General features: G+C 45.3%; 3 protein-coding genes across 3 annotated transcripts; 1 reads left to right on the plus strand and 2 right to left on the minus strand.

Moving 5' to 3' along the window:
• The first annotated feature begins 2518 nt into the window (after nt 1-2518).
• Nucleotides 2519-3554, plus strand: LOC136457986 (expansin-A8-like). Its single transcript, XM_066458002.1, has 2 exons — nt 2519-2697; nt 2795-3554. The coding sequence occupies exons 1-2, from the start codon at nt 2571-2573 to the stop codon at nt 3421-3423; spliced, it is 756 nt and encodes a 251-aa protein (XP_066314099.1). The 5' UTR covers nt 2519-2570; the 3' UTR covers nt 3424-3554.
• Nucleotides 3555-5724: 2170 nt separating this feature from the next.
• LOC136460424 (L10-interacting MYB domain-containing protein-like) lies at nt 5725-7188 on the minus strand. The gene is made up of 4 exons (XM_066460124.1): nt 6889-7188; nt 6205-6773; nt 5805-6000; nt 5725-5733 (listed from the first exon to the last, which is right to left on the minus strand). Exons 1-4 carry the CDS (start codon nt 7186-7188, stop codon nt 5725-5727), a joined length of 1074 nt encoding a protein of 357 aa, XP_066316221.1.
• A 1534-nt stretch (nt 7189-8722) lies between these two features.
• LOC136460425 (uncharacterized) lies at nt 8723-9181 on the minus strand. Its single transcript, XM_066460125.1, has one exon. It carries the CDS (start codon nt 9179-9181, stop codon nt 8723-8725), a length of 459 nt encoding a protein of 152 aa, XP_066316222.1.
• Nucleotides 9182-12603: the final 3422 nt, after the last annotated feature.

Here is a 12603-nt window from a genome sequence, read left to right on the forward strand (position 1 = left end):
GGTCAATCGCGTTCACGTGGTTGATAACCAACGGAGCAGTGGTGTAACGGTTGCGGGGGTCCAAATCAGTCTTGGTTCAAAGCCTAGATCGTGAACGTCGAGTCTCCACCAATCGACGCTATCGTACCTTTTGGAAGACCGGGCCTTGTCTACATCAGGAGCGCCGTGAGCTCCTTGAGGTCGCGTGAGTCCATGGCGAGGTCGCGCTCGTCGACGGTGACGCAGACCCAATGGAAGATGCGGACGGAAGACGAGGGGGAGCAGGGCATCGCGGCGTCGGATAGGAGCAGCACCTAGAGGTCCTTGAGGGAGGAGGGCGAGAAGGACGGGCACCAGGAGGTGGGGGTCGCCTTCTCATGGCGGTGGTGGCTGCAGCTACGGCTGCTCGCCAGCGGAGGCGGCACGGCTCGCCTGCGCCCATGCGATGTGGCAGCTGCTCGCCTGCGCACCTGCGGGAGCACGACAAGCAGCCAGCGCCAGCGCGTGCTCGAGTCAGTTGCCGGAGAAGATGGAGAAGGGAGGAAGGAGATGACTAGTGGGGTCCACATGTCATTGGCACATAGAAGGAGGAAGATGGAAGGGTAATTTTGTCCATACAAAAATAAGATGACGTCGTGTATGCTGTCGGTGGGCCTAAGTCCTTCGTAAGCATACACCATGGCGTATTTCAAAGAATCAAAAAATTGTAATGGTAAGAATCAGAATAGACAAATAGTAATGGTGTTTCTCCAAACATAAAAAATTATAATGGTATTAATCCAATTAACCCTTTTTTATGTTCTACCAAAACTTGGAAAGATAATTTCATAAGTTTTACAATGACACTGGTCCCACCTTAAACTTCCATTGGAGTCAAACAAGTCTGCGTTTACAATTTGTGAGGTGCCGCGACACCGCCTTTTGGTCAGTTAGGCTGTATATCATCTTAGAGCCCATTAGGGGGCGTGGCCAGAGGCGATATGCATGCCCCAAGACTTTATAATCAGTAGTCCCCGCACTCGTTAGGGTTGGGTTTTAGTGAGTTCTAGTTTTTCTAGTGAAACAGATATTCTTCATATATATATATATATATATATATATATATATATATATATATATATATATATATATATATATATATCGCTTTTAGTTCCGAGTTCAACTGCTGGACTGTGTCGATTAATCTTTTCGTTTGGAGACTTAAACCTCCTACCAAATTGATATACTTCGTCTCTATTTGCAATATCAAATTGTGTTATTGATGTTTTTGCTTGTGTTCTCGATTCACTTGTATATAGGAAAAGCCTTTTAGGTGAGGCACGTGGCAGGTGTGGTCAATCATGTTGTGAGTAGTTGATAACTAACGGAACGGTGATGTAACGGTTACAGGGGTCCAAATCGTACTTGATTTGAAGTCTGAATCGTGTATATTGGGTTATTCACCAATCGAATCTATCATACGTGTTGGAAGATCGGGTCACATCCCTATTAATTTGCATCTAATAGTGGACAATTTGCATGTCGAGATAATCTCGAGTGGGGTTTAGAATTATAAGACATATAGAATATAGAATATAAATATATGTTACATAGATAGGTGTTTGGGCTACGTGCTTGTCACATCATTTACAACTCATCCGGCCGGCTTCACCAAAATTGGTCAACAGGAGGGGATGCAACAGTAAATATGATGGAAATACTAGCAATATTAAACGGGCCGGTGAACCGTCATCCTCTAGGAATCAACTTATTTGTGGATAAATTTTTGCTCCAGGAATTGATTCCTTCAGAGATAGAGGGAGTAGTCCATAATTAGTATCATTGGATAGATCATTGAATCTATTTCTATAGTAAACTTATTTAGAGATATAAATGTTGCTAATAATTTCTGCAAATTTAGTCAAACTTAAAATAATCTAACCAATATGCATACCATAGCGACACTTATTTACGGACTGAGGAAGTAGAATGTAGATATATGTACAAGTATTGGCATGACATGATCATGACGTAGTTGCTGATTCCATTTTCATCACTGCACGAGCTTTAGAAGACACGTAGTGCAAGCGCGTAACCAATGTAGAGTTGAGCGACAAGCACATGGCCGCCGGCCGGCGTTGCACCGCCGCCTGATGAGCGTGTGAATCACAAATTCAGCGGTAGCCCAGATTTATATTTCGCCCTGCAGCAAGTGTTATCCAAGTAATCCAATCATTAACGTGAACATGCGGATGCGCACAAAAGTCAATCGCGGCCAAACCATCCACGCGCTGGACAGTCGCTTTCCCGATCATGCAAACATAGGTTGCTGGATGCCTCCACACGGCCGTCGCCCGGTACTCGCGCGCCTGACCGGTCTAGCTACTTGGTGTAGCAACCAACCGAATCCAAGCGGTTCTTACAAACGCCATTGATGATGATTGACTGACTGTCGCTTGCTTACCAAGAAGAACGGGCACATACCAGTAGTCCAGTACTATATATACAGCTCCTAGGTGACCCTGCCTCAGCACAAGTACTCTCGGTCGTACAGCCTCGATCCATCCGCAAGTACTCGCTAGTGTGTGCAAGCAGTGACGGCTGACGACGACATGGCGAAGAAGCTCGCGCTCCTGGCCTTGTGCGCCTTCTTCTTCCTCCGAGGGTCAGTGGCGGCAGCTCAATGGACACCCGCCTTCGCCACGTTCTACGGCGGCAGCGACGCGTCGGGCACCATGGGTAATTAACTGTTCTGCTCCATCATCACTTCACTACGCTGCTGCATGCCAGGTTTCGCATTAACGAAAAATGCTAACGAAATTAAAATGATCATCAGGCGGCGCGTGCGGGTACGGCAACCTGTACAGCGCCGGGTACGGCACGCGGACGACGGCGCTGAGCACGGCGCTGTTCAACAACGGCGCCATGTGCGGCGCGTGCTTCGCCATCGCGTGCGACGCGCGCCGGTCGCGGTGGTGCAAGCCGGGCGCCCGCTCCATCACGGTGACGGCCACCAACCTGTGCCCGCCCAACTGGGCGCTGTCGGGCGACGCGGGGGGCTGGTGCAACCCGCCGCGCCGCCACTTCGACATGTCGCAGCCGGCGTGGGAGGCCATCGCCGTGTACCGCGCCGGGATCGTGCCCGTCAACTACCTCCGCGTGCCGTGCCGCAGGACTGGAGGCGTCAGGTTCACCGTGCAGGGCCACAGCTACTTCGAGCTGGTCACCATCGCCAACGTGGGCGGCAGCGGCGTCGTGGCGCAGGCGTGGATCAGGGGCTCCGCCACGGAATGGATGCCCATGAACCGCAACTGGGGCGCCAACTGGCAGAGCAACGCCTACCTCGACGGGCAGGGCCTCTCGTTCCGCCTCAGGTCCGACGACGGCCGTGTCGTCACGGCGTACAACGTCGCGCCCGCCGGCTGGTGGTTCGGCGCCACCTACACGTCCAATGCCCAGTTCTAGCTATTGACCGCCGGCCTTTTTGCCCGAAGCGGCGCGCGTTCCATATATCGCCGTCTCTAATTCTCTATGCGACTGTGCTAGTGGTTTTCTTGCATGTATCCTCTCTCTCTTTGATCATCTGTTCTGCTCTTTCATCAAAGAAAAACAAGTAGTAGTTGCATGCCAGTTGTTCACAAGTTTATTAGGTAGAGTCGACGTGGCTTAGGATCTAAAGCTGCCCACAAAAGCAAGAATGGATTCATGTACCTTGTGTTATACTTTGTCGTACCATTATTTATTTGATATACCGTTCAATTTACATTTTAAATTTATAATACTATTATGATCATTCCCCTGCGTTGCAATATGAAAAAAATAATAATACCACGATAGTTTGAGTTTAAACAACTATGTTCATCACGAATATTTATTGTCATGTCTTTGTGCCGTACTCTCCCGTCCCGGTATATAAGGCATAATAACCATCTCTGGTTCAAAGACTAAGGAACGTCTTTAATTCTCTTTGTTAACACTAGTACCACTACAGCAGACGCGTGCTTTGCCGAGTGCTGCACTCGGCAAAGAGCTGTCGGTATATCCCTTCACGGCAAAAACTTCTTTGCCGAGTGCTTTTTGTCGGGCACTCGGCAAAGATTTACACTCGGCAAAATGAAAATGCGAAAAACCTAAAAATAATAGTAAAATTTTTCAAAAAAAAAAAAATTCGGGGGAGGCCGCCACCAGCCAGCGCCCGTCCGTCTTCATCGAAGTCGGTGCATTTTTTGCGCTAAATTCGATGCTAACGTGGCCGACGGGATTCGAACTCACGACCTCTCCCTCGCGTGTCTACTACTCTACCACTGGACTACACCATCACTTGTGTCTAGATTCCATTATCTATCCTCATATATTATACTAAGGGCCTGTTTGGTAGGGCTCTGGCTCCTCTGAAAATGGCTCCGGCTCTGGCTCCTCTGAAGGAGTAGCTCCTCTGGAGGAGCTGAAGCTGTTCTGGAAAACGTTTGGCAAAACGGCTCCTTCTGTTTTTATAGAATGGATGGAAGAGGGTGAATGTCCATATTGCCCTTGCTTTAACTTGGCTGTACATATGATCCTTGATGTCACTTTCTCAAACGACTGACCAAAATTAACAAGGATAACATGTAAAATAACGTTACCTACTAATAGTGTTCGTTAGACTACAATAACGTTTACAAAAGTAGGAATGATATTGGAATATCATCAAATTACATGATCATGATGATCTAGAAAGGAAAATTGCTCTTGCAATGTCATCCCGGAATCTATCCATGTTTCGATCATTGGATGCAGTAGATGATGTATCTGATGGATTTGAATGTCTTGCGTATCTAGAAGGTATGGTTGGTATGTAGTCTGGATTTCGATCACATTTATGGAAATCTCTATCTACCACATTGGTCTCACGAATGTAGTTGTGTAGACACATGGTTGCCGCAACAATCATCTTTTGCTTTTCCATTGGGTAACTCGGCATCTTGATAAGGATTCTCCACTTCATTTTCCATACAGCGAATGTACGTTCTACCGCATTGCGAATGCTTGAATGCAAATGGTTGAAGAGCTCTTGCTGGCCACTTGGAGCAGGACCCCTCCTCCAATCCGGAATATGGTACCTTTCCCCCTTGTATGGTGACAAGTAACCAAGGCGATTTGGATATCCAGCATCAACATGATAATATTTGCCTAAGCACACAAGTGAAAAATAAGACATATTAATATATTACCATACAACAGGTTGTGTCAAATTTGTCAATAGCATCCTAGGCATTCATACCTTGAGGGGGGTGTGTAAATTTGTCTTGATCCTTGGTTAAAGCATGAAAGAGCACACTTGTATCATGCATGGACCCAGGTTGTCCAATAGAGGCATAGGTGAACCGTAGGTCAAAATCAACCACAGCAAGAACATTTTGTGTTGCTTTGCCACTTCTACCAAAGTATCTAATAGCATCATGTGAAGGTGGTGTTGCGGAAATATGGGTACCATCTAGTGCACCAATGCAATCTTTAAAAAATGGCATCATTCTTCTATCATTAGAAATCCTAGGGTGTGTTGTAGAGAAGTTAGGATCTATTGGCCTTATGCAGTCCTCACACATTGCCACCATACAGTGCAATACGTCTTCAAATTTTCTACTAATTGTCTCTCCAGAATGGTTGAAGACATACTGTGTAGCACTATTGGACCATCCATGGCCACATGCCATAAGAAACATAGCAAGTGCTTCAATAGAGTTCATATGAATGGTTGATTTCAGACCATAAGTACTCACCAACAATTCATGCAAGCTGTAAAATACTGGAGTTTGCATTCTGAACATCTTATGGCTCCCATTTGGAGTTTGCAAAATTTCCAGTACCTTAGCATATCCAGTCTGTCCAGCTATTCTTGGCTCATTCTTATGAAGGTATGTCAAATAATACTTGCTGAGAAGAAGTGCAGTACAGAAAATATTGTTTTGAGCAGACTGCAACACTCTCAAAGTCTTTATTTTGCAGTCATCATCATCCTCATCACTCCCAGTGTCATCCATATCATTATCTGCAGTTTCAGATCTGTTTACCACACAAACACACTTCAATAAGTACCAATAAATAGAGAGAGGACCACAATTTTTATTATAATAACAGCAGCAAATAAATGGTCTCATACACACAGCCAAATAAATGGTCTCATACAACACAGCCAAATAAAATGTCTCAAACAAGAACAATAAATTAAAGTCTCACACAAAGGATACAAGGCTAAACAAGATCTACTTATTAGACACATCATTTCTAGTCATCCACTCATGCTTTTTCTGCAACCAATCAAATCTTTCCTCTGGAGTGTCTAATGTCATAAACATCTCCCGTTCAGCCTTCTTGGTGAAGACTATAGTGGCAATAAAATGCTCATTTGAACCTGGCTTAGCACCGCAACCCTTCACTAATGCCATGACCTCCTGGATGGTTGAACCAGATTTGTCCTCTCCCCTAGCAATAGACTCACAAGATGCGGTTGTTCTTTCATTCATCTCAACAAGTTTGCCCATTTGTTCCTGAAACCACTGGCCACCACTAGTCTTTGTTTTCTTCCCCTTTGCATTACCTTGAGATTTGCCTCTTTTGGGTCTGGCACTTGGTGTTACTTCATCAGGGTCACTGTCATCTTCATTCTCGCCCTCATTTTCATCATCATCATCCAAAGGTATAGCCTGTGATGGTGCTACACCGCTAGAGGGACCCCAATGGTCGTCACCCGTGTTACGAAGGTCTTCAAACATTATGCTCAGGTTGTCCTCATTTTGAAGGCCTTTATATCGAAAACGTCCTGATCCCTTGATAGCCTACAATGGAAACACCACAAATATACTGGTTTCAATTACAATGGAAACGCAAAATATAGAGGTTTCAAAATATACAGCCTGCAATGGAAGTACATGCAAATTTATTTGAACTTACATTTGCCATCTTCTTCCACCATTCCTCAGGCATGTCAATATTCTTGCCACTTTCATCCCATCCAATACCGGTCTGCCTATCAACCAATTGTTTCCAAATACCATACTCAACTTTCAATTTGTCCCATTTATTTTTAAACTGCTTTCTTGTGTACAGAATTCCTGTCCTCTGTTTGAACTTTTGGATCACATTTGTGAAACCAGCTTTGTTCAAATGAGTACTTGAACGATTTCCAATCTCCACTTGTTCGGCAAAAAGCTCACAAACTATCCTAACATTTTCATCCGTCCAGTCAGCCATGCTGAGCAAAGAACTTACAAGGTTAGCAAAGAACTATCCAATCAAAATAGGACAGTACATACACTGGAATGCATGACAATAATATATAGGTTGTCCATCATAGACCTATAAGATGGGAGCAGAACAGTCCTACAGTTGTCAAATCCAATCCAGAGTTCAGAGTTCCCTTAAGATGGGAGCATGATTGAAAGACCTATAAGAATGTCAAGAGGTACTGATTCCACATGCTCAACCATTCAACGCAACAATGCAGAAACCATCACATATATGATAGAAAATAATCAAACACCCATGCATTGCATAGCTCAAGAACTATGGATGAAATGTATGAGAAAATGACAATCATTTGGTCAAACGTCTAAAGGGAAAACACAAATGGAAACCAAGCTAACACTAGCCCGATGACCAGATTTGTAATATTGGAGATACTGAACAAGTGCACAGCCCTGTTACAAATAACAGTATTTTCTTCCAGTTAAATCACTTCACTCTTAGCATTTGAACATTATGTTTATCCTTCCCCACGCTCTATGCACGCTATGTTTAAGGCCCATGCTTGTCATCAAAACCATTCACCTTTTTAAAAGGCTATTGGACTGCTTAATTGATCAAATTATTTTTGTGGAAAATAAAGAGGACAAAAAGATCACCAAAAGAACCTATAAGCCACTAAAATGAAAATCTTAGGTATGGTAAATTCATCATCTGGCTTCTGGCTATATGCCTAAGGCACACCTCAACATCTCATCTTGGTAATCCAATGCAACTAGCTAGGGCTCTTCTGCTAGGAGTTGTGCACAACAATATTAGCAGTAATTTAAGGGGGGATTTCTCAAGTGTGACTTTTCACAAGTTTCCTCTTGTCAACCTTTGATGTATAATTAGAAATTCGTACTAAAAAAATCGCTATTCATCAAGCAGTTTGCGGTCCAATTACCTATACAGCCTCGCACATTCCGCAGGCCATGCTGTTTTCCCCGTGACCCCATCCATTCATTGCTTAACATTAGGTGCTGGCGGACAAGGAATTGAGCAACGCAGGGGAGTGGGAGTTTCAAATCAGTGGGCACCTATGGCAGCTTCCATGCCTAGCCATATTGGTGGATCCACCCCTGTTTTTAGTTCGATAATAATGCTCTCTGCAGATAAACTTAAGTATATTTGTGCATATTCAGCCATCTCAGGGTAATCAAAGAATAACAATTGGATGCTTTTAGCTTTTCAACACCAGATTAGTTTCTAAATTATATGACCAACAATAGGCAGTCTAAATTATATGACCACAAATCCTAACAGATCATTTTTAAGCGAGCTACTAACTGCTCAGTCAACAGCTGCAACACAGATGATAAACAACCGAAATGATTCACCGATCGAAGATAAAACAACCACACACATCTGTAGAGCTAGAAACTAGAGTCTTGTTAATCTGCGACGAAACACCAATGCAACATCGGAGGTGTAAACTAGAAGCATATCTCACAGGACAATTCATTGCATGAACAAAATCATAGTTATGCAACTGAAGCATACCTCACCTAGCCTCAGTGTCGACAGCAGGAATGCTTGTTTGAACCGGCGGCCTTGTTCTCCTCCCAGTGCGCCCACCTCCCCTGCGGCGTGTTGACGGCGTGGTCTGCATCGGGGCCGGAGCACTTTCCTCTTCGGCATGGGTGGCACCAATCTCAGACGACAGCCAATCCGAGCCTAGTGCGGCGGACGCCGCGCCATCGAACCAGTCCGGGAACCCATCGCCCAGGCCGCCCGACATGGAGGTGTTCCCAGCAGCGGCTAGGCTGGTGGCGGCGCCTGCTGGTCCACCAGGCCACGACGCGGCCGTCGCGCCAGCTGGAGGAGCGCCGGTGGCGGCGCTTTCCGATCCGCCGGTCCAGGCCGCGGCCATCCTCGCGTCGCCTGCTGGAGCACTAGGGCCGCCAGATCCACTCGTGTGCGTGCTCCGCCCGCTGGCCGCCGGACGCCGCAGCTGGTTCATCGGAACCCTAGCGGCACCGCTGCCATGCGCTCGATTTTGGGGCTCCATGTCTTTTCACCCGCGGATGGACGAGGAGCCGGGAGAAGCTCGGTTTTGAGGCTCCGTCCGCGCAGTACAAGAAATGCTCCGGCTCCCTTGCGGCTTCGACAGCGGAGCTGGTTTTCTCATCCATGTTTGGTAGGGCTTCGGCAGGAGCCGGAGCCGGAGCAGCTCGGAGAGCCCTGCCAAACTGGTTCTAAACCGAGAGTAAGCACTCGTCAAAGATTTACACTCGGCAAAATAAAAATGCGAAAAACCTAAAAATAATAGTAAATTTTTTCAAATTTTTTTTCGGGGGAGGCCGCCACCGGCCAGCGCCCGCCCGTCTTCATCGAAGTCGGTGCATTTTTTGCGCTAAATTTGAGGCTAACGTGGCCGGCGGGATTCGAACTCACGACTTCTCCCTCGCGTGTCTACTGCTCTACCACTGCACTACACCGTCACTTGTGTCTAGATTCCATTATCTATCCTCATATATTATACTAAACCGAGAGTAAATTACTTGTTTGAGGCCCTAAACGAATTCAAATTAAAAAGTGGTCAACTACAAAGTTTCATAACTTTTCGAGATCTACAATTTTTATTTAGGAAGTTTTTCCATCCGAGGTCGTTTAAAAAATTCAAATTTCAAATTTGAGATTCAAATGTAGTTTTGCAAGATAAGATGATTTCAAATCAAAAAGTTGTCAACTACATAGTTACATAACTTTTGGATATCTACAATTTTTATTTAGGAAGTTTTTCCATCCGAGATCTTTTGAAAAATTCAAATTTTAAAATTTTCAAATTCAAACGTCGTTTTTGCATGACAAGATGATTTCAAATCAAAATGTTGCCAACTACAAAATTTCATAACTTCTCAAGATCTACAAAGTTTATTTTGGTCATTTGTTCATCCAACATAGTGGTAGTAACATTGTTCACAAATCTTATATATCTCTCTTCTACTTTCATGAAACTAATATGAGAGATGTAGATTTTATGAACAACGTTATTGTCGCTTTGTCAAATGAAGAAATGACCAAAATAAATTTTGTAGATCTTGAGAAGTTATACAACTTTATAGTTGAAAAGTGTTTCATTTGAATTCATTTAGGGCCTCAAAAATTGCTTTGAAAAACTAATTTGCCGAGGGCAAAAAAAAATGCACACGGAAAAATGCCTCTTTGCCGAGTGCCAAAACAAAGGCACTCGGCAAAATACATATTTGCCGAGTGCCAGAAAAAAGGCACTCGGCAAAGACGTATTTTACCGTGTGCCGAAAAATAGCACTCGGCAAAATACATATTTGTCGAGTGCCAGAAAAAAGGCACTCGGCAAAGACGCATTTTGCCGTGTGCTGAAAAATAGCACTCGGCAAAATACATATTTGCCGAGTACCAGAAAAAAGACACTCGGCAAAGACGCATTTTGTCGAGTGTTTTTTTGCCGAGTGTATTTTATTTGACACTCGGCAAAGACCGTCTTTGCCGAGTGCCCGATAAAATACACTCGGCAAAGCCTCCGGCTACTCGGCAAAGTGCCGGTTTCCGGTAGTGTACTACTGTATCAATGTACGTGCATCTAGACAGAGCACGCCTTATATTACGAGACATAAACAAAAAGTGGTTATACCTTATTTATTACTTCCTCTAGGGAGCTTTCTTAGGGCAGTCCCAATGGTGTATTGATAATGGTTTCTATCCTCATTAAATGACTTGCCACGTAGGCAAAACGCTGACATGGTAACGTAATTAATGAAGAAAGAGAGCAAAAATCCTAGAAATGGTTTCCTCATGAAGAAATCAGGTCTTCTCTTGACCCAATGCACCAAGAAACCATGAAATCGCTATTGGGGAGAAACCACCAGTTTCTAGGGGGCTCGTGCCGCACTCCCATTGGAGGAAGAAGATAGAGTTGGGAGAGAGAAAGAGAAAATAATTATTACTCATAGAAACTATGGGTTGGAAAGCAGTACTTTTTTGGTGCGGTATCCTATATTATAGAAACTACTAGTTTTTTTCATTGGGACTGCCCTAAGTAGCTTAAATTGCTATAGTCATGAGAAGCGGGCGTACCCTTGACCAGGAGGTCGGTATCAAACCCAGACTCCCGGTGGATTGTTTCAACGCGGTGCCCACTTGGGCCGATGATCGGGTTGCCGGCAAATGAAGATGCGGTGGTCACCATGGGTTTGGTCAGAATGCCAGCCGTTGTGGCCGCACTGAAATCGAGAACCACTTGATTCATTGTCTTGCACAGGGCGCCTATTTCAACGCTCGATGTGCCACGGTCTGATGTTAGTTCGTGGGATTCCAACCTTCGGCTTGTTCTTCAGTTTCACTACATACAACACTCTAACAGATGAATGTTAAAGTATAGGGACGGGCCGGCGTCTGGACGTCCGACGGGATAGGATTTCGTTGGACGACCGTTTCCCCACACGCCTGCATAGCCTGCCACCCATCCACTAATTCATCTTGCCCACATGTGCATTGCCCCATCATCATGTACGTACGACTCGCTTGCAATCTAGCCCGTCCGCCTCGATTTGACCCGCCGCCATCTACACACCCCGCCCCTATCCATTTGCCCCGCCCTGTAGACGCACCCCGCTCGCCGGCCCCCAGTGTGCCACGCACCACGTCCGCCGTGCACCAGCTCACCGCGCACCATTCCCTAGTGCCTGTGCCATGCCACCATCACTCCGCCACGCCTCTGACTCTCGAAACAACATGAAACACGTGCAACATAAAACACTTGAATGCAACTTACGTCTGAAACAGATGAAACATGTAGAACATACATTTGCAACATAAATATGAAAACATATGCAACATCCAGAGCGAACACTTGCAACTTGCAACATGAAAACACTTGCTACAACGGAAGACTGAAACAGATGAAACATTTGGAACATATTGTTGCAACATATGTGCAAAATATATGCAACATCTAGATCAAAAGGCTTGCAACATACATCTGGAGCAGATGAAATATTTTGAACAAACTCTTGCAACATGTCTCTGAAATACTTGCAACATATGCAACATGTGCAATATCCCTGATCTACTTTTTGCAACATCCATACGAAACAACTGCAACATACCACTAAAACATCTGAAACACTTGAAACATATATTTGCAACATATATGGGAGGGGGAGTGCCTGTGCCGGTCAATTCCGGCCAACGCGGTGGGAGCCGACGGCGCGCGGGCGCCACTAGCATCTAGCACCAGTGCTTGGGTCAGCCAGACGGGCGTGTCAGATATCGATATTAGGGATACCCAAAGTAAGGAAGTTAGCGCCCATGCTGACTTCCCCGGATGGCTCGAGACATATTAAAAGGTCTCATCCGACCCCAAGGCCGCGGGCTCCGTCTCACCCGATCTTGAGGCCGTGG

Source organism: Miscanthus floridulus, chromosome 6 (assembly GCF_019320115.1).
Source record: "Miscanthus floridulus cultivar M001 chromosome 6, ASM1932011v1, whole genome shotgun sequence".
Lineage (NCBI taxonomy): Eukaryota > Viridiplantae > Streptophyta > Magnoliopsida > Poales > Poaceae > Miscanthus > Miscanthus floridulus.

Bases quoted from the DNA above. Each gene is read 5' to 3' on its own strand.
- LOC136457986 (XM_066458002.1), top strand. From the start codon at position 2,571: ATGGCGAAGAAGCTCGCGCTCCTGGCCTTGTGCGCCTTCTTCTTCCTC. The intron at 2,698-2,794 runs GTAATTAACTGT...AATGATCATCAG, and splicing joins CGACGCGTCGGGCACCATGG to GCGGCGCGTGCGGGTACGGC.
- LOC136460424 (XM_066460124.1), bottom strand. From the start codon at position 7,188: ATGGCTGACTGGACGGATGAAAATGTTAGGATAGTTTGTGAGCTTTTT. The intron at 6,774-6,888 runs GTAAGTTCAAAT...TTTCCATTGTAG, and splicing joins GGTGGAAGAAGATGGCAAAT to GCTATCAAGGGATCAGGACG. The intron at 6,001-6,204 runs GTAGATCTTGTT...TGTGGTAAACAG, and splicing joins AGAAATGATGTGTCTAATAA to ATCTGAAACTGCAGATAATG.
- LOC136460425 (XM_066460125.1), bottom strand. From the start codon at position 9,181: ATGAACCAGCTGCGGCGTCCGGCGGCCAGCGGGCGGAGCACGCACACG.